The following is a 21,961-nucleotide window of genomic DNA, read 5'->3' as shown; positions in this document are numbered from 1 at the left end:
AAAAAAATGGTTTCTAAACAGCAAGTTTAGGGCAAGACCATGCACCATGGTTAAGGTCATTGAAACCAAGGATGCCTGCCTTATTGTTGCCAAGATAGAGAGCTATTAAACACTAGGCAGGTGTAGTATATTGTGTGTGATGTGACGTGACCCAAACAGCATAGACCCTGGTCTGCTAGCACACTATGTGTAATCAGTTTAGGGTTTACACTGTTCATACTGTACTCGGATTTTGAGTCAACAGCAGCCATTCTGAAATTAATGCAGTGTGCTACAGCAGACCAGGGTGTAACTGGTTAACACATTGATCCAAAATTATACATTTATACATCAGCAAACACAGAACTCTTGTTTTGGATATGGAAAAAGAACAACACCCTCTTAACAGCTCGGAGAGCAATGGAGGAAAACTAGAGAACCTAGTTGAATAATTACTGTCCTAAGAGGACCTATGACGTGCTTGCACATTTTGGAAACGGGGGGAACCCAAAGCCACATGGTGAAGTGAGCATGATTGCAGAGCTAAAAGATTTTATTAATAACAGAATCCTTGCCATTTATGTGGGAAGCAGAGGGAGATCTAACCCAAGTCAGGAAAGATTCAAATCAGAGGATACCTGCCTAGTCCCTGGTACGAATCTTACTCCCTAAGGATTAGCTTTTACCGTCATGATCACCTTTGTGGGAACAATTCTTTTTTATTACTCACTACATGCATTATCTCGTGGCAAACACTGCAGAATAAAAAAGTATATTCTGCATACATTTCCTGGAATATTTAGGGACTCACCTAGTGTTTATAATATTTTCTTGGTACTGCAACAAATGTTTTGCATACACCAAGCCATGAATTATCGTTATTCATTACTAACCAAGTAGACAGATTAAAACTTAAATAACTGATGTCATCAGTCAATTGTTGATTTGGCATCACTCAAATAACTTAAATAACTGATGTCATCAGTCAATTGTTGATTTGGCATCACTCAAATAACTTAAATAACTGATGTCATCAGTCAATTGTTGATTTGGCATCACTCAAATAACTTAAATAACTGATGTCATCAGTCAATTGTTGATTTGGCATCACTCAAATAACTTAAATAACTGATGTCATCAGTCAATTGTTGATTTGGCATCACTCAAATGAATTTCTCAGCCCTTGTGTAAAACTAAACTCTAAACAGCTGAAAACTCCACAGCCCATTGAAATTAGGAGGTTGAACTGTATTTTACACCAAATATCTATAAAAAAAATTAAATATGAGAAACCTGTACTTGAATACGAGAAATTCAGATGTCTTAGTGCAGCTGAAGCAGTCACAATAACAAACACTTTGTAACCAGCCTTTTCAAATAAAATTATTTTCACGAATGGTGTCACTTAAGTATTTTGGGAACATGAGTGCAAAATGGTAGGAGAGATTTATTTAGTCAAGGGAAATTTTTTTGGACACCTCTATCCAATGGGCAAGAAATTTTTTGGACACCTCTGTCCAATGGGCAAGAAAATTGATTCTGAAACCTAATTTGAAGAAATATTATTCCAGTTGAGCAAGAATGACAATGACTTTAAAAATTTTAAAAATTGTAAAGAATTTTATTCAATATACATGCATATCAATATTCATATACTTCTGTATACAGAACAATAAATATCAGGACATGAAAATACATATGCACTGCAAAAAATGTGCATGATATAACTGCAATATATAAAGCATTAGATTATAGTGAATATCATTGTTATCTAAAAGTGCATGCAAATATACTTTGGTATATGCAAAGCTTTTCATAAATACTAACCTGGAAATGTAAAAAAAAAAACATTAAGTGTACAATCTTTCATAATAAATAATAGCTGAATACAGGTCTCTACTAGATTGTATGCCAACTTTCTATCATCTACACAGAAATAACGTGCACAAACATGTTCCATACAACTAAATCTACTTACACAGAAAGAAAATTGTAAAAAGCAATAAATAGGAAGCCAAACTTAGCTTTCTAAAAATTAGGATTGACTAGTTACAGAATGTATCCTTCAAACACCTTTGATTTTACTGGCCAACTCATTTGAGTATCATATATAATCACTTATAAGTCAAATCAAATTACAAAAGAGATCCTGATCCGCCATCACATAATGCAACTGCAGATCAGGGTCCATGTTTTTGTTATCCTGATTACTCCTAACAAACTGCACAGACCCAGATCTGCCAGTGGATTATGCAACAGTAGATCTGGGTCCATGCAATCTGCAGTTGGACTCATCTTATAAGCAAGTATGTATGGTATTGTTGTTATTTACTCTAGTTTCAGTTCGGCATCCACTATGCCCTGCCTGTAACTCACTAGTGCCATTGCCATAGGATATGCTAATCCCAGAGGTAGCTTGTATGTTACTGACAAAGCTGGAGTAAAATTACAACTTGTTAGTTGTATTCTTTATCCTCTTTTTGTTGTATTATTATACACAAACAGAATGGCAGGTTTCCTCTGGCATTGGCATTCTGTTTTTCATTAAAATTTTAAGCATTCAGAGTCTGTTCCGTGTTGATAGCATTCTAAGTTGTTGGTGTGGAAAAGAATATGATGCAACTGAACAGCCTGGGCAGTTTGGTAATATCTGCCATAACAGGCAAATAAATGGATTGTGTCGGCATTGCACTAATTTTTTTTCCTTTGTGCTCAGATTCATGACATGTAAAAAAATTTCAAAACTTCCACCACTGGAAACCAAATTAAAAATAAAATCTTTCGAGTCAAATTAACAAACTGAATTAGAACAGGTTCTGTAGAACTCTCAAGCATAACAAAAACTACATGTAAAATAAAACTGGAAAACTCATACACAACTCATGATGATGCTCAAATACTGGAAAATGCTAATTTTGCTGTTAATGCAGCCAAGAGATAAATATTGATGAAAATTGCTATCTGAATTATTATCTGGAATACTATATCTCTCACATGCTCCACAGAGGTATATTCGCAAAACTCGTTCAAGTTACTGGAATGTGAAAAGTAAGTCAGTGACCTTTTTGTGAGTAATACCATCCACAGTGAATAAAACCATAAAATTTCATGAATGTACATCAGATAGTGTCAGAGAAACCGAAAATGCAGCAGCTTAATGCTGATGCCAACCATGCTGTACTAAAAGTCCTATTTTGTAGATAAGAAACTCTTGCTTTGGAAGGCAACTTTTTATAAAAGAAGAATGATGCAGGATATTTTTGAGAAAGCTTTATGTTTCAAAACTAAAAGCTATGGAAACCAAAATATTTGTAATACAGTTTAATAAAACCTTATCAAATCTTTATTAGGGTCCTGGATCAAGATGCAGGAATCCCATAGTAATCATATTTTTCCATCCATTGATCATTTCATTCCTACTTACTGAGTCAGTTTAACTCTGCAATTCTTAGAAACAACTGACTGACATACATTTGGAAGGTGACTTGCCTATTACATGCAGATGTGTCTTTCATATGTTTCATCCTTTAAGTTCCACATATGACAGAGTTTATACCTTTTCCATCAATACAATCATGTGCTACATAGAGCAGATCCTTGTACATACTACAGTAATTCTGGGCAAACATTAAACATATTTTGATGCAATCTAGTGTGTATGCTACGTCTCAAGACCAAGATGTGCTTTCTCTCATCAAAATCAATTTAGACGAGTTATGATCCATGACAATAAATTTAATATATTCAAATGGGCGTTTGTAACTGACACAGCTCAAGAACCATTTAACATACTCTGTGTGCAGTTTGTATATATAGTTGTCTCGTAGACATAAATATACCTTTATGGGTTTAGTCTTAGAAAGAGTACTAAACCATATTTGGCATGTGACTTGAGGAAGAAAGACCTTGAATGAATTTCATTTTCAGTTTCATTAAATTACTTACAGAAGTTATGCACACCAATTGCACATCATCCCAACTTGGGATTCCGCAACTATAAAAGCCACTTGCATTTCAACAAAATCTGGCATGATACATGTTTACAGTAAGGAGGTCTTGAAAAAGTTTAAATTAAAATAGTACAAATTGTCATGTAGAAGAATTATGGCACTAGACTCCTGTCCTCCTAACTTTGATTTCTGCAGCATAATTTGGTCCAAGTAATTATGCACCTATATACTGATAGGACCATGAAAGAGTTGGATTTCCAGCCTTCCATGTCATCATTTAGAAGAGGTAAAGCCACTCCAAACTTAGATTTTTCAACAAAAGTCTGAATGTTTTAAGGCCCTGCCAATTAGACTGAGTAGCGTGTTGAGACACACCCACCATTACTAGCTCTAAATTCCACATATTAATTTTCAACATAATACAGAAAATGCATTTTAAAGTGACATATATTTTGCATGCGCATAATATTTATTTCCGTATATATTTCTTTTAACATGCATATTTGGCATTTATGTTTGAATCTTTGGCATCATTAAGATAACTATATAAAGTGATACATTTTGTTTACACTTGAAAAAGACATGATATGGACCTAAACATTAGTTCTTGCCTTACAACCCATTTTTTTTTGTTTGTTTCTCTAAAAGTTCTGAATGTTCAGCCCTTCTTCTCTATATGATAATAAATATCCAAAGTTACAACCTGCTGTGAAATGTTTTAGATGGTCACATGACGGTTTCTTCAATAATGAAATTGGAAAGCAACATACAGTGTATGAATAACGTAACTGACCACGGGCTAACCATGTTATTTGTACGGGTGTAAAAGTTGTGGATATCAGACTGACCTAATCAGTTTCTTTGATTTACTTCTTTTAACATGAACTTTTTATGAGCATTTGTATAATAGCTGAATTTGGTAATATATATCAGCACTCCCATTTCAGTCAGATTGGACTTTCCTAGTAGGTTAACATTGTCAGATTGTGCCATCAATACATCTCGATGTACATGGGTTTTGTTTATAAATACAATTTTATTTTTGATAATGAACTCAACAATAAAAAAGAATTGGCAATGACTCATGAAGAAAAGCAAAGCCTTTTTTTAAAAAAAGAATGTATTTCATACAATTATTCTGCACTCTGATTCTTGTCGACCAACCAATGTGCAAAATTGTGAAAGTTAACAACTTTTTAGATGTGAGAAAAAACAATGCATCTGTTGACACTTTTCATATTACATCAGAAAAGCAAGTATAACAATACGTAATTCTAACAAAGAACTCTTATATATTTTAACATGTAAATTGTGCCATATTACTTTCTTCCATTTTCGAAGGAATGCAAACATTTAATTTTACAAAAGATGTATCTCCGAAAACTGTTGCAGGTGCCCTTAAATGGGTTGGTATTACATTCAATGGAATTTCCAAGGAAATAAAACTTCTATCTACATCCTCTCTTTTGCTGATAATATGGCTAAAGCATGAAGCTGAAACTTGCAATATTACTGGTCTTGGATCTGTTTTGTTTAATGTATTCTTTAATTATCTTGTATCCAAAATGTTAATGAAATTCATTTGGGATACAGTAAACGCCCAATTTACTTGCATTCAATTTACTTATGCTTCGTATTGACACAAATTAATATTAACAGCCAAGTAGAAAAAAAAAACACCCGAGATGCCCATCAGTCATGTATATATGAAGTACAGTACATGTATTCCAATTACAGTAAAGCCTTGTTATAACAGCAGACATTTGTAAGCATCATTTTGTACTGGATTTATTTGACAGTTTCTGCAAACTGATTTCTGCAACAAATAATTCTTTAAGTATTCATTTACCTTGATTCCTTGCTAATCCACAGAAAAGGGATAGGATCAAGAGTGGCTTATAAGGGTTTCAATATATTTTATAAATGTTCTTTATTGTAAATACCTGTATTGGATAACTAGCCATAAGGCCCTTATGAAAACCATCCTTAACTATAAAACCCTGATTCTGGCACATTATTTAATACTCACAGTGGTTGGCGTAAGATGGTTCAAGAAGAGGATGGGTTTGGAATAGAACATGTACAATACATTTTTTTGTGCTGTGCATTCAAAATGCATTTGCACAACTTTCAATAAAGACATAAATGAGGACATAATGACTGAACACAAGAGCAATATATCATGCCGTACTATGACTACACTCCAACTTACCCATTTAAAAATGAGACAGATGTAAGACTATTAATACTATGCCTGACAATACAAAATGAAGCATGACATTAGAAGTCAAATTACAAACTCTGATATTTCCATTTCTGATACTTGGCTTGGACAATCAGTACAGAATTCTAAAAAGAAAATTTGGTTTATCATCTGTTTCTCTCCAAAATCCAGAGCCTGTCACTGATGCTACATACCACCCAGTGAGATTTTTCTGGGTGTTTGGTCTTTCTTTTTTGTAATCATTTAAGAGCCCCCTTGGCAAACTAATGAGTCAGACCCCATAGCCAAGTGTGGCTACTGACTACTGACACTGACTCACTAGCTGATTTTGACTACTGACTTAGACACATCAGCTGAATATTGATCACTGTCTCTAAATGACAATCTGAATCAGGCATCTGAATGGATAACTGTCCTGTAAAATGTATTTTATCTTTGAAAAAAATAGTTTTAACACATTCTATGCATGCACTCCTGAACAGAGAATATTAATCTTACATTATTTTCTGATTTTGCAATATGAGAAACGTAATACTGCCACCAATTTAAAATCAAGATGGAATGATTATAATATGACTCAAATTTTGATTCATGCTTTATACAGGGTTCAAACCACTAATTCATTTTTCACAGACATCAATGTTAACATCTGAGAAAACAAAACTATTTTGTGCACTAGACAGCCCAGTACACAACACAAATATTTCTTGAATGAAGTTGATTGAAAACATTTTTAAAAAATCATAATGGGTGCTTTGATGCATTTTTCAATAGAAATGTCCTACGCTGGATACCAGTAAAAGCTACCTTAATCATCAGCCATACACTGGGTAGGCCCAAGAAAATTTTGGCTCCAAATCATGAACTTAGTAAACAGACAGAATATATTTAAAGCACCTATAAAAGTCTTGGAAAATTAGGAAAATTCCATGATGATAATACAGCAAATAGAGTAATACATGGTTTAACTTTGTGTCAGATAAATAATGTTAAAATGAATCATTAGCAATCAGAAAACACTCTCCCAGCCCACCAGTCTTATCAATTAAGAAAAATACTGATCCATCTTTTTTAAATCATTAAGTTTTTTCATTCTAAATCAAGACCACTATGTACACTGTCCTTATTTTTCACATAAATTATAGAAAAACTTGTGACAACCCATGTGCCAATCCATCCGTAATAACATGGAAAATAGAAAATAGTTTTAGTAAATTATATTTCTCCAAGAACACCTGCCTGATCACATTAATGTTAGGAAGAAGCTCCACAACCTCTTGAATTCAGCAAATTTGGAAAGATGACAAATTTCTTTCCCATCTGCACTCTATCCTCCCATCCTCACAAAAACAAGTAAAATTCAATTTTTGTTTGTGCCATCAGTTTTGTAAATCACTGATGGGAATTGTTAAGCATATATGTTAGTGATCCCTGCATTTTATCATGTAAAACTACATTACAACTCTCTCTCTCCTTGGCATAGAATTAAAATCAAGTGAAGATATTAAGTACTATCTTATAACAGCGTTAATCAAACTGAATGGTATCTGTGACCATACCTGCATTACAGGAAAAGTCAGTATATGTTGCAGAGCATTATGTTGAGGTATCATTGTACAACCATATGATGTATTTATAAACTTAAACAGGAATTTAAAAAATTGTTTGCAAAGTTTCTTCACTAATTTTTTTTAGTGATTCTGAAAATCTGAATGCTTTAGAGTACTGCAACTTTTTCTTAGGTTTTAATAATTTCATGTAAGCCAGGTATTTTAAATAGATTTAGTTTTAATGAAATGACTGATTAAATAAGTAACTTACTATAACAGGTCAATAGTCACCAAGCATTTGAGATGCTACTTTAAAACCAAGCTCCTGTTTCACTAATATCTCAATTATATAATCAAGCTCCTGTCTCACTAATATCTCAATTATATAATCAAGCTCCTGTTTCACTAATATCCCAATTATAGAATCAAGCTCCTGTTTCACTAATATCTCAATTACATAATCAAGCTCCTGTTTCACTAATATCTCAATTACATAATCAAGCTCCTGTTTCACTAATATCTCAATTATAGAATCAAGCTCCTGTTTCACTATCTCAATTATAGAATCAAGCTCCTGTTTTACTAATATCTCAATTACATAATCAAGCTCCTGTTTCACTAATATCTCAATTATATAATCAAGCTCCTGTCTCACTAATATCTCAATTACATAATCAAGCTCCTGTTTCACTAATATCTCAATAACAATCAAGCTCCTGTTTCACTAATATCTCAATAACATAATCAAGCTCCTGTTTCACTAATATCTCAATTACATAATCAAGCTCCTGTCTCACTAATATCTCAATTTTTTTTATATTGTGACCTGTTCTGAAAAGTGTGTTAATACCATTTGCCAAGTCAACATTGAGGATTTTCCAAATATATGAATAAACTCACAACCTTTTTGCTCAAGGATTAAAGCTGCATTTCTTCCCTAAACCAAAATTTAATCCACATTTAACTTATTTCTTGTGAGACAGAACCTGTTTTAGGTAGGGTACACATTGTTTAACAGTGACACCTGGACAGTGAAATCTTGCTTAACACTTCATTTTGCTGACTCTCAAGTTAATTATTTGTGGTCTGTGTATAGTTAGATATACCGCACTCACTTTTATGGAAATCAAAGGAAACTACATTTGCTCAATTTATTTATCTCATCTGCGTTATAGTACAAGGACTTTCTGGACTTTCACCTTTTTTTCTAGATTCTGGTTTGCATCTTTGAAAAAAAGTTTTAATTATTTCTCAACTTCTTAGGATAGAATGCAAATCTTCCATGGCTCTAATTATTTCTCAACTCCTTAGGATAGAATGCAAATCTTCCATGGCTCTTAGAGGGTAACATTTTGGAGATGGACTCAGCTTTCAAAGACACCTTATTGAACAATTTACAAGGCAATGAGTGTATTGACATCCTTTATTACTATCTCAAAACTAGGCAAAATATCAATACTGTTAGGAATATAAAAAATATATTTTAGAAAATCAAAGCTTTAACACAATGTTTTGAGAATACTGAACCAGGAGCTAGGTCAGTTATGATGGTCCTATGGGGCAAAATTTACAAAAAAACCATCAGTTTAAACTATTTTATTTTAGATACACCACATCAAATTTGTAAGTTACCATAACCTGCCAACTTTGGATCACATTCCTTTGACAAAGAAAATGGTATGTACTATGTAGACAATATCAAATGCCATGGCTCTCGTTTTACCAAACACTTATCAAATTTTTGTGATAGTTTGACTCATTTATACACAGACTGAAACAGATGCATAGTTGATTTTCCTGAACATAACTTTCCACAATAGTTTTCATTTCTTTTCCATATATTTTGAAAAAGTGATAATAGATAATAGAGGCCACAAAACAGAACATTTGTGGAGACAATTTTTATTCAAATAACAAGTGCAGCAAGGAAATAAGTGTCTCACCATGTTAATGCATTCATGTAAATGATGTTACAAATAAAACTTTGTAGTGAAAGTAAATGGAAGATTTTGCTAGGCCACACTATTTACCTAAGCATCCAGACAGCTATATTTTATGCTGCAAGATTTAATTTAATGGAATTTCACTATCCAACTAAAACGATTCTTACATAAATGTTTCTGAATTTACAGTACATCTCACACTAATGGTAATTTTCTTTGATGCCATATATAACAGTATCTAACTTGGCATCAGTTTAAAGGCTTTTGTAGTATCCTTGATATCAAGTACAAAAGAACTCATGACCATCATCAGACAATAACTTGCATTCATCTGAGACCAAGACACATGCATAGCACCAGGTAATCTTGTAAGGAGTAAGTTATATCTGTACACCATTTTCCAAACCCCAAATCTAACTCAACAAATCAGAATGAATTCAGTCTCTTCCATCATTAACTAGAAGAAAACTCATGAAAAATTCATGTACATAAACTGATACAATGAATTTAAATAATGTGTTGATTGCTGATGCTCAGTGAATGAGGTGGGCTACTAATTACAGAACTTTATTTTACAATTTTCAAAATGCAAGTTCAGGGTCATTTATCTGAGAATAAAGTTCTGTAAACCCCACCCCACCCCAAAAAAAACACTATAGACCAAATATTGAAAATTGAGAGCCTAGCACCATACAGTGGTAGTCTTAGATGCATGGACTTTGAAAATGAGAGCTCTGACCAAACATTACCTTCATAAGCTTAGATTTTAAGAAAGATTAATATTTATTTAACAAAAGAGCACTATTTCACAGTCATTCAACTGCTTCCATCACTGCAATTTCATGAAAATGAAAGTGACTAGTTACTATAACATTTTCCATACCCTCACTCCCTTTTTTGTATAATGCATCATAGTAATATGCAAAGTACCGATTCTTAAATGGGTAAAGTTACCACTGAAATGGGTAATGTTTACCAATGAATAATATTACCACTGAAATGGGTAATGTTACCAGAGAATGCGTAATGTTACCATTGAAATGGGTAATGTTCACCAATGAAATGGGTAACATTACCAATGAATGGGTAATGTTATCATTGAAATGGGTCATGTTACCACTGAAATGAGTAATGTTACTAGTGAAATTGGTAATGTTACCACTGAAACGGATGATGTTACCATTAAAATGAAAACAGAATGCAAATGAAATACAGAATGAATGCAAATTGAAGGAAACGGAGAAAACAAATGAAAAACATTGAATGATGAACTCTAAATGATAATGTATTTACCTATATTTTGGGCTGCCATTAAACTGCATGATACTCCAGGATCAGATTCTTTATTCTGTTATGTATATCTATATTATGTGTTATTATTTTTATGATAATTGTTATCTGGGCTATTTAGTTAATAATATTTTTTAATACAAATTATCCCCATTTATCATCAGCTTGCATTTTAAAGACAAGTCATTCTTGTATAGTTCATAAATCCGTTTATGGGTTTCAAGGTTGAGCTGTACTATAATAAGTTAATGAAGCACAAACATCATATGTTCTGATTTTCAGGAAACATGTTTTTGAAAGGCCATGCTGACCTAATTTCTGATTATTAAGTGTAGAAACAGCCAATCATGCTTACAACTGAGATTAAATGTGCTGCTTTATGTAGAGCATATAATATATATATATATAAAAGAGATGTCTACTGAAGAATTAAACATTCTTAGTAGTACCAAGTCTCAGAAGATATTTAATTGAGAGGATTCATTCAATTCATTCAATAAATCATTGGAATTATAAAGTGCTCTGATTGTTTGGAATTACTTTGGATTCATATAAGGACAATTTGTGATTATATATTCATGATTTCACCAATACTATTGGTAAACTAGTACATTTGTGGGCAGCATGCAGAATACCACTGAAACTCACTATTTGTTAGCCAAGAAATTCTTCTAACAACTAACACTGATGTGATGACATCATCACTGATACTTGTATCTGTACAATTTTTGTTTGAATTAAATGAAATAAGAAATAGATTTGCCGACAAATAACATGCAACAATATTTTTGCATGTATTGCAGTTTTGCTTATACAGTTGTCCCCCTCATATATGGCCACCCCTTATGCACCAGGAAAGTGGCCTTATAAAACAGGTGGCCTTTCCAGAGGGGAACTATATTTGTGAGATGTGTATGTATATGTGTATGTAGTAGGAAAGCTACATAAAACTTAAAGCAGTTAATATCTTCATTTAAATGTAGCATTAATTATTAAAATGTTCTTCTTGTCTTAAAAACAGTTATTTCAAGGTAACATTAATTAATAGTTCTTATTATTGGGCATAAAATGTGAGTGAGTATTGTTGGCATGCACATTACAAAACTATTCAAAAAAGTGTTATTTTAATCTTGGTACATACATTGTTTTGTATATAAAATAATTCTCTTTCCATTTTCTCATTTTGGCACTGCTACAGAATATTCTCCTTATTTTTTATGATTTTGTTTGAGCTTCCAACATAAAAATTTTCAGCAAGTGATCTCTCTCCGTTGTTGTTAGGTCAAATAACTTTGACTTTTTCTTCTAAAGTGTTATTTCTTCATTTATGTGATGACATGTTAAAGTTTTGTAATGATTTATTCCTATGTTGCTAATTGTACAGTATTGCAATTTAATTTTGCAGACGAAACATTTGCAAACAAAATGCTTTGTTATACAGGAAGTGATACATGAACTGTCACGTTTTTTCAGTCTTTGTCTGGTACCCTGTTTTGTTCAATCTTAATTGTTTCTGTGTGTGTGTTTGTGTTAATCCACAAAATCTATTTTCAGCATATCTGACTACGTTATGATCTTAACAGCTACATCAGTCATAATCATCAATTTAAAAAAAGAAAAAGATATTTGAAAAAATCTGCTGTGTTAATCACAAAGCTCTATCAAAACACTGCCAACCCCTTTTCTATCTGACCATGTTATAATTTTGATAGTTAAAAATGTTTGATCATAATCATCTATTAAAAAACCCCAAAGAAACACCACTGTGTAAAGCCCAAAGCTATATCAAAACACCTCTGACCCCATTTCCTGCAAACATAGGTGTTAATGATATAATAATAACCTTAATGGTATATGTATTTTAGCAGACTTTTATTAGCCAACACTTTTTTCAGCAATGAAAACCTGACATCTGGAAACAGACATCAGGTAATTGGATTACTTACCTCACCTTATTTTAATATCTTAAATATTGGTTCTGGACACATGTTAATAATAAAATTTTGGCGCCTATGAGGGCTAAGTTTTACAATTGTGCACTAATATGTTGGCCACTGGTCACAATACAGGGGTGGCCTTTCTTGAGGGGTACTTTTGAACACAAACTTGTTGGTGCCAAGGGATTCTGGCCGTAAAGAGTGGGAGGCCACTGGTAAGGGGGGGGGGGAATTTATGAGGGGGACCACCGTATTTTTTATTGTAAATGCAGTGCTGTCTTTTGACTTCTGTGCATTTTCTATTTTATTAAAAAACACTTTGATAAGACAAAAATAAATAAGCAATAGTTCTCTCCATGTAATACTATTACAAATGGATTCTTAAATTCAGTGAATGCACTCCAAAGGAAGAAAAATGAAAGGAAATGATGAAATGAATGCAAAATCTGAATGCAGTTCTGAAACTGTAAATGAAAAGTGATAAGATGGTAGCTGAACTGCAGATGTGAATAGATGCAAATGGCACACAAATGAAATGCAGAATGAATGTAAATGAACTGCAAACAAAATGCTGATCTGGTAACATTACCTGTTTTAGGGTCTGTACCAGTAAGGTACACATTCTGGAGAAAATCTGAAAATATATAATAAAGAAAAACAGAATCAGGACTAAGGTACATAGAGATGAATGTCCGTGAGGTTCTTCAATCATATCAACAAATGGAAGATGTATGTTCCTAAGGCCACCCAATGGCTTGAGAAGTCCAGCGCTGACCACTTATCCAGTGTATGATGCATGCTGTAACCCTGGAAAATAAACGGATCAGTGAACAATGGTCACTCACTTTAGAAACCCTAAGTATGATGCTTAATTCTATCAATGCTACATCACTTTAATCTAGTTTTTGATTGATGAGAACCAGTTGTAATGGCTCTTTACATCATAAAGTAAACTTCTTTTTGTTATACATCATATTATATTAATACGCTTTTACCTTAAATTAAAACCTCTAATTCTGCAACAATAGTCAACAGGAAGATTACATACATTAAACACGCTCTTGATGTAGACTACATGATGTACATAAAGAAATAATATTTATGTACAATATACAAGACACAAATAATAATTTTGTTAATGTTTCAAATACAATATTTAGCAATATTTGCTAGTAATTTCAATCACATGATTTTTTTGTATACATATCATTAGGAACATTTTTTATTGCAACTTTAACCTTGTGCAGCACCTGCCATCCAGCAGACTCGGTTAATCCTAATCCTATGCTTGGTGTAAAAGAATATAGCCTGTGATGTACTGAATATCTGTCTTCCAACAAGAATTAAAATCAATTATACTTCTGTTGGAACTGGAAACTGGGACTGCTATGGCTTTAAACTGCTGTAGGATTTATTGTACATGATAGTATCAGGTAACACCCACAGAATGCCACTTTGTTTTGCAGCTTGCCAAAATCTGTTCATGATATTGCATGCACTTTTTTCACATTTGTTTTGGATTTGATGTTGATTTGGATGTTCAGTAATGCCATTTTTTGTTCCTCTATCTTAAAGCTTTATAATTTGGAGAGCACTTCATTTAAAATATATAAACCTTTTTATCAAGGATCTATTTATTTCTACATTATGAATACCTACATGGTTTAGTGGGAGAAAAAAGCATGTGAGACACTGACACAGCAATTACAACATTTTTACAAAAAAATCTGATGATGACTGTACTAAGGAACTACTTTCACTTGGATTACATACAGGTATGTATTTAGCTCTAATGAGTACCATTAAAATAACACATCACTCAACAATTAAGGAATTTCCTAAGATACAACAACTAAGTCTAAATTTATATAATATTACCACATAATAAAGCATGTTTTGGATTTCTTGTGAAAATGTAACAAGATAATGATGCTGAGATGTCTTTGTACCATATTCAATGCAATATCTGTACATGTCTTCCAAAGGGTACACTCTTCATTTTGGTGAAAACATTCAAAACATTTCCTTATTTCTTGATCCTGGCAAACATTGCTGGATGGAAATGGCTGCTAAATATCACTGAGGATATCATGATTTCCTGGAGCATGCATGTACACTAAGCATGTTTTATGTCTCCTTAATATTCAGCTGGTTAAATAAGCCAAGGCTCAAATTGAATGCTTGCACACTTGCAAACTGCAAGCTAACTGGGATAATGTGATTTCAGTGTTGTAAATCTTGCATTATGTTTGGAGTGCAGTTTTTGAATGATATATAGCAAATTGTAAGTAGAATTCCTTCTGCAAAATATACATCTATGATACTAAAACATAAAACAAAGATTGCTTTGTCATTGATCCCTTTACTCTGACATAGCTGCATGTTTACTAATACTGTCATCATATATGTAATAGGGAAAGCAGGACATGTCTTGGATACCTAATATTTCTTTGACAGTTTCTTCATTTTGGTAAAATGTGATTCTATCTCGACTGACACCTTGCTCTCACAGTAGGATGGACAATCACAGATATTTGTCTCATATTTTCCTGACCATGCTCTAAAACTGAAATTATAGTTGTTCCTAATATGTTCTTGTTCAATGTAGTGAGACTGATTGTTTGTGAGCCTTTAATGGTTCAACAATACTCTTTTGGACATTTATAATTTGATTCATTTGGTGTTACATCATAATGATATTAATAATAATAATTAATAATGATATTAATAATAATAATTAATAATTTCACAATAACAAAATTCTATTCTGACTTTGAGATTATAAAAAATATACTAAATTTGGAACAAAATGTTTTTGAGTATAATGACTCTGGTAGGTATATTTATGCTAATTTCTACTAGTTCTTTTTCATTTAGTCAAATTTTTTCAGCAGATTTTGTTTTCAAAAGGTATAAATGTTTTCCAATCTATTAAAACTTCAATACTGAGGTCACACTTCCAGTCATGTAGTCATGATTGGATGCAATATTTCTGGCTGACCACTTCTAGAATATTTAAAAGTTCATCCTCTAATACATGGGAATGTGAGGTGACCAAATGAACATATATTCCTAAATAAGTCAAACAAAACCTCTGAAATCTAATTCTTTCACATTACGTGGGCAGGATGATAACTTGCCATAATTTAACAGGGCAAATATACAATTTACCTTGATGTATATTTTTTTAATGTGAAGGTTACTTTTCAGAACAATAGTAACTATGATGCTAAAATATTTTATTGTTTATTTGGATGAAAATTCCTGAAAAAGCTCCTTCTAAAGGGATATGACATAATAATTTTAGTTGGGAACTTGAGACAAATATGACACCGTTAGAAGGCTTGGTGAAAACCCCATGCATTGATAACCTTCCATTCCAGAGAATTAATGACAAGATTTTCAGTGTGTTTATTCAGGCAGTCTGTGAGATGCCACTGCTATTTATGACCAACCAGATATCATAAGAAGTCTTTGACTGAAAACCTTAAGTCAATATGACCATAAATTTTGGAGTAGTGATAACAAGATTTTGAAGATGATCACTATCGTGGCTACATTGGATAACAGATCAGCATCATTTTCATTAAAAATCAATAGACACCATAAGAAAGTGAAAACCCCATGTCAATATGGCTTTCCATTTAGGACCAGCTACATAAGAAGTATTTTAGTGAAACCGCCATGCTGATATATATGTCCATCCAGGAGCAAAAGTAACTATATTTTCAAAGACATGGCTCCTGTGGTGGCCATAATGGGTGTCCAAGTGGAGTCATTTTATTTAAGACCAACCAGACATCATAAGAAGTCTTCTGGTGAAAACCCATGCCAATATGACTTACCTTTTAGGATTAGTAGTAATAAGAAGATTTTGAAGATGGCTGCCATGTTTGCCATATTGGACTTAAGATGGGCACCATTTTCATTAAGTGGCAATCAGACATGATCATAACAAGCCTTGCAGTAAAAAACCCATGTCAGGAAAGGTGGTGATAACAATATTTTTTAAATGGACACTATGGTGACAATACTGGATTTCTCTGCTGCACCATTTTCATTTAGGAGCAACCAGACCAAAGTTTTATGCCAATTCTCTAAATAGTTTACAAGAAGTAGTAATAACAAACTTATGTTAATGCATGGATGGACATTGGATGACAGATAATATACAACAGGCCATCTCATACGCTGATCTGGTCTATTACAGTAGAGATAACAAATGAGAAAACTTGTACCAAAACATTACACACATGTTCTATGACTGTGGTCTTACTCCAAGGTCAGAGGGAATACGTGCATATCACAGAATGAACTGTCATGGTAAAGTCCATGAACTGGCTTTATATTAAATATAAACAGATGAAAATCTTTCCTCAGTGTTTTTTTATGACTGTGCCCCTGACTACATGGTCAAAGAGATATGAATGTATATAACTAAATTTCATAATGATTAAACTGAACTACAAAGACAAGTTGTACACAACTTAGGAAGATAAAACCTTCCACATAAACATAAACAATAGTTACAAGTTTTAATATACATATGACAAGCAAAGGTGGTAAACATTGAAAATCTTTCCCCAAAACCTTTATGCACATTTTTAAAATTTTAACTTCAGTTTTGTGGGGTTTAATGCCCTTTGGGAGACCATGATAGGGTATTCATTGCAGTAGTATACTGAAGGAGGAAGAAGCATGGAAGATATGGGTATGAGCCCTGGCCCATGGGAAACCACTGACAGCCTTCTAACATATCCACATTGGTTCAGCCCAGACTTAAACTCATACAGACAGAAGCAAGATATGAATGATCTGTAAAGGCAAGTGCCTGAGACCACTTGGCTACCTGGGACCCCATCGCTACCTGGAACCCCATGGCTACCTGAGACCCCATGGCTACCTGGGACCCCAATTTTTTCTATTACTGGGACTTTGACCCTGAAGGTAAAGGGGCAAGCAATCACCCATTGATGCAATTTACAATTTTCTTATCCTTTTAATATGAACTCTGTGAAATCAAAGTACCTGGCATATATTTTCTTTAAAAACTGCCTTCCCTGGGTACCATGTATGTTTAAATGAAACTGCCTTTATTATTTAGAATCAACTAGATTATGGCATAAATATGTGTAAAGTTTCCTGGCAACTATCCAAGCAGTTTAGGAAGCATAATAGTGATAAAACACTTATGTTAATCGACAGAGGAATAACAGACCATCTTCATATAGTTATTTTGTTATATGACCAGTTGAATTCAAAAGGGAGATTTTATAAAGGGGGTGGGGGAGATCAAAATAAAAAAGGCTAGGGTTTGCGAACACCATCCTCAATTTTCATGGCATCTTTTAAGTTTTTGCTGATACCTGAGAAATTATTTGAATCCTGTAATTGCATTTCATATAATATGATGCACACCAAATTTTCATGTAGCTAAGTTCAGCCGTTAAAGCATATTGTCTTCACAAACTCTTAAAGGAAATGTCATTTGGTTGGAAAATATCAATAAAAATTCAAAAGAAGCTTAAATGGCAAGAAAATCTAATCAGATCATTTACCTATACATATAAAAATACCTAACAAAATTAAGTAGTCTACAATTACAAGTTTTTCTTGTGTTTTTGTGAGCTGGCACACACAAACTGCCTGAGGGATATTGGTATGAAAAAGAGGTGAAATAAGATACAGATGTAGCACTTGTAGTGAGGCATACAATCTAATCAAGCATTTATAGAAAGAAAATATTTCCAATGATTTCTTTGTAATTGTGCTAACGAGAAACAGAAGACTTGGATAAATGAACTAGCAGAGAGCCAAGATGAAGCCTTATGTCCCCTTTACAGAACCCTTGGTAACATTTAGTATATTCATTCTTAGTACCATACCTGCCATAACACGTCATGCAGAAAACACACTTTATTACTCATAACCCCCCTGACATGGTAGTGTTTTGAAAAACATGATTTTTTTTTTACCACCACTATATATGTCCCTAGCATGTAGTCTGTATAAATGATACAATCTTGCTTACAGCCCATGTAAAACTATCCTAGGGGCAATTCATACAACTGATTATTACAAAAGTAATTGACAGGTGGTCACAAATAAGTAAACACCATTTCATAGATTACTTAATTGGCTGAAAATAGCTACAGTGAAGCTGTATTAAATCCTTTGAAACTTGGCTGTGGGATAGCCCATTAGGCTAATTTGCATCGGTACAAAGGAACAACACAATTTGTTTTACTTCATTGGCAATTGATTGAAAGAGATGTGCGCTGAAGAACGAAAGTTTATTACACATCACTGCCAGGAAATGAGAATGTTTAAGCCCTCTTTATTAAAGATTACTGGCAAGTTCGTGATAAGTTTGGGAGTCAGAATAGTGTAGGAGTGTGATACAGTCTTGAAGGTAAAATCTAGAAATGCAGCTGAAATTCAATAATGGATTAGCCATCTGCCAAGTGAGCAAATTCCAGGAAAACCAAAAATATATTTTTTAAAGACAACTCAAACACCATATTGACATTCTGACATCCGTTGACATAGCAATAGTATCTAACTTCCTTATAGCAATGAAGATACAGACGGATTGTTTTTATGCTGAACATTTTTTACATGATTGTCAGGGAACTTGGAACAACAGTAACATTGAATGTCCAATGAGTGGAAAGATGAACATAAATTAAATTTGCATTACCCTGAACCTCAATAGAACTGCTAAAAACGTCAAAGACAGCATCTAATTAAAAAATCATTCCACTGTCCAATGGATTTTAAGACAGAAATTTGGTTTATTTTGTGTTTCTTTAATTCCTGTCTGGTTGTGATTATGTGAGTGTTGGTCCATGTGTTTGGACAATGTTAGATCAACCATGTTTGGATTTTAAATGTATTAAATGCTTTTAAAAAAAAAAAATCTTATTTTAATCAATTTTGAATTTCCAGTAATTTTGTACAAGATTTCATGACAAAATAACTTGTTCTCAATTGGATGATGTTAAAAATGCACTTTCTGAATCTTCAAAACCCCCAACACTGTCTGGGAATATAGCAGATATGTAGTACTTTGTACTTACTGATTCTTCTCCTGGGCTGCTGTCAAACATTAAACCAAGGTATGCCAAATGAAAGACTGACAGGAAGCCAAAACATATATTAGCAGCTATCACATATGGATTGTTCTGAAATTAAAGTAAGACCAATTATGTTCAAGGATTATTGAACATGAATGTAAAGCAAAACAAAACTGAATTAGAGACAAAGTAAGTCTCAAGACACAATACTATTCATGAAGAACACTATATCAAACTGTTTTTCAGCAAAAAGCATTTCTTAGTCAAAGGGTAATTACTCCAAATAGGCTGTCTTATTTGTACAAGGGAGGGAACTGTTACATATTGGTAATTTGGGGAACTACATATAAATGTCTCTAATCTGATTTTCCTAGAATGGATTTTCTAGTTGATGATCCAAACTTAAGAAATTATTTATTTTAATAGTTTCAGATGAAATCAGTTCAGCAATTTCTCAAAATGCTTTTAAGTATTTGTCAAGGTTTTGACATGGTTAGATATGTAATGAAAACCAAAGGGTAATGTCTTAAATGGAGCAAGTCTCTTACAGTATAGTAGATAACTGAAATACAATGTAAGCAGTGATCATATTTAAAATAAACATTCCCATTTATTCAAAGCCTGAAGTATTTACAGAACATGCAAATATTTGATAGGTCTTCTCATCTACATGCAATAATTTTTAAAAAAAATAAATCTTTAACTATTTCACTGTCTTATGTCACATATTTAGACTCGAACAAACAGTAACAAAAGAAAGAGTGAAAACAACAAGCTATGAAAAAAAATATAATTTATTTCCCTGGAAAAAGTCTGTAAAAATGAAAAAATATGAACTTATGGTTTTACAGAATCAAATCCAAAAAAATAATCCAAGAATAAAATTTTAGTAGTCCTAATAACAAACAAGATTGAAGACGATGACGTATGGTGAAATCTGAAGTGCTGAATTCTACAGTTCCTTGTAGAAACAAGAATTATCACTCCGGTTTCTGATAGCTGAATACATTTTTATAAAAAACTGTCCTTGTTCCACAATATTACATCATTACATGTATTTTCCAGAAAAATAACATAATCCTTTTAAATCCAAGTAACTTGAAATAACTCCAAACCAAGTAATTTTAAATAACTGCAAACAGCACAACATACAACTAACAGTTTAACAGCCCAGCTTCTACTGAGATTAATTTGCAAAAACATGGGTTATATCGTATTATTAACATAAACAAGGGGTCACATGATCATCTTCTAGAAACTACGTATTTGTTAAAGGTCATGTACACCCAGTGTGACCCTGATAAAAACCAATCATTTTACTCTAAGAAATAAAAAAAAAAAAATTGTTTACATCTTAAAGACAAAGTCCCATCATGACTTTGAAAACAACCAATCATTTTAAAATAAAATAGAACTTGTTTACAATAGTTGCAAAAATTTTAAAACAAGGTCAGGATTTAGATCAACATCTGGTGTTTATAACTAAGTCAAGGTCAAACTATTTCCTGACAAAAATATCATCTCTAGTGAATAAATTTACATTACAATATCATGTAATAAAAAATAAAAAATAAAATCTGACAAATAATTAAATTAAAATAAATATATATTAAATCAGATACATGTAAATGAAATATACATAACAACTGCTTATTGATGCTAAAAATAATCTGAAATAGTTTAGCTGTGTTTATTTCTATCTTTGAAGTATAAATGTATCCAAACTGAGAAAGGAAATATTTATTGTAAAATATGTATCTCTCAGAATACTTCTCCAATCACATAACATTAGGAATTAACCTGTGGTTCCTCTTAAATCCAACCCTTCCAAAAAGATGAAAAAATGAGTCTTCCTGTCTATATACAAGGTAAATAATGAATCTCTATGGGAAGCAACTCTTCCAATATACTATTACAACAACTTCACCTTATCAGGGCTAGGTAGCTTGCTGTGTACCAAATGTTCATCACATAATACAATAATGAGAATGCCTGCATTTGAGGGGCAGTGT

At 32.7% G+C, this 21,961-nt stretch overlaps 1 protein-coding gene across 1 annotated transcript in view; it reads right to left on the bottom strand.

Moving 5' to 3' along the window:
* Positions 1-1,579: 1,579 nt before the first annotated feature.
* Positions 1,580-21,961, bottom strand: part of LOC149792582 (protein-serine O-palmitoleoyltransferase porcupine-like) — a 79,288-nt gene continuing 58,906 nt past the window's right edge. The window contains exons 12-13 of the mRNA XM_089971207.1: positions 19,953-20,057; positions 1,580-13,680 (exon numbers count right to left, since the gene is read on the bottom strand). Coding sequence (XP_089827333.1) covers positions 13,582-13,680; positions 19,953-20,057 — 204 coding nt within the window. The 3' untranslated portion in view covers positions 1,580-13,581. The remainder of the gene's footprint in view (positions 13,681-19,952; positions 20,058-21,961) is intronic.

Source organism: Sinohyriopsis cumingii, chromosome 9 (assembly GCF_028554795.1).
Source record: "Sinohyriopsis cumingii isolate HCF-2022 chromosome 9, ASM2855479v2, whole genome shotgun sequence".
Classification (NCBI taxonomy): domain Eukaryota; kingdom Metazoa; phylum Mollusca; class Bivalvia; order Unionida; family Unionidae; genus Sinohyriopsis; species Sinohyriopsis cumingii.
This window is presented reverse-complemented; position numbering and strand designations above follow the sequence as displayed.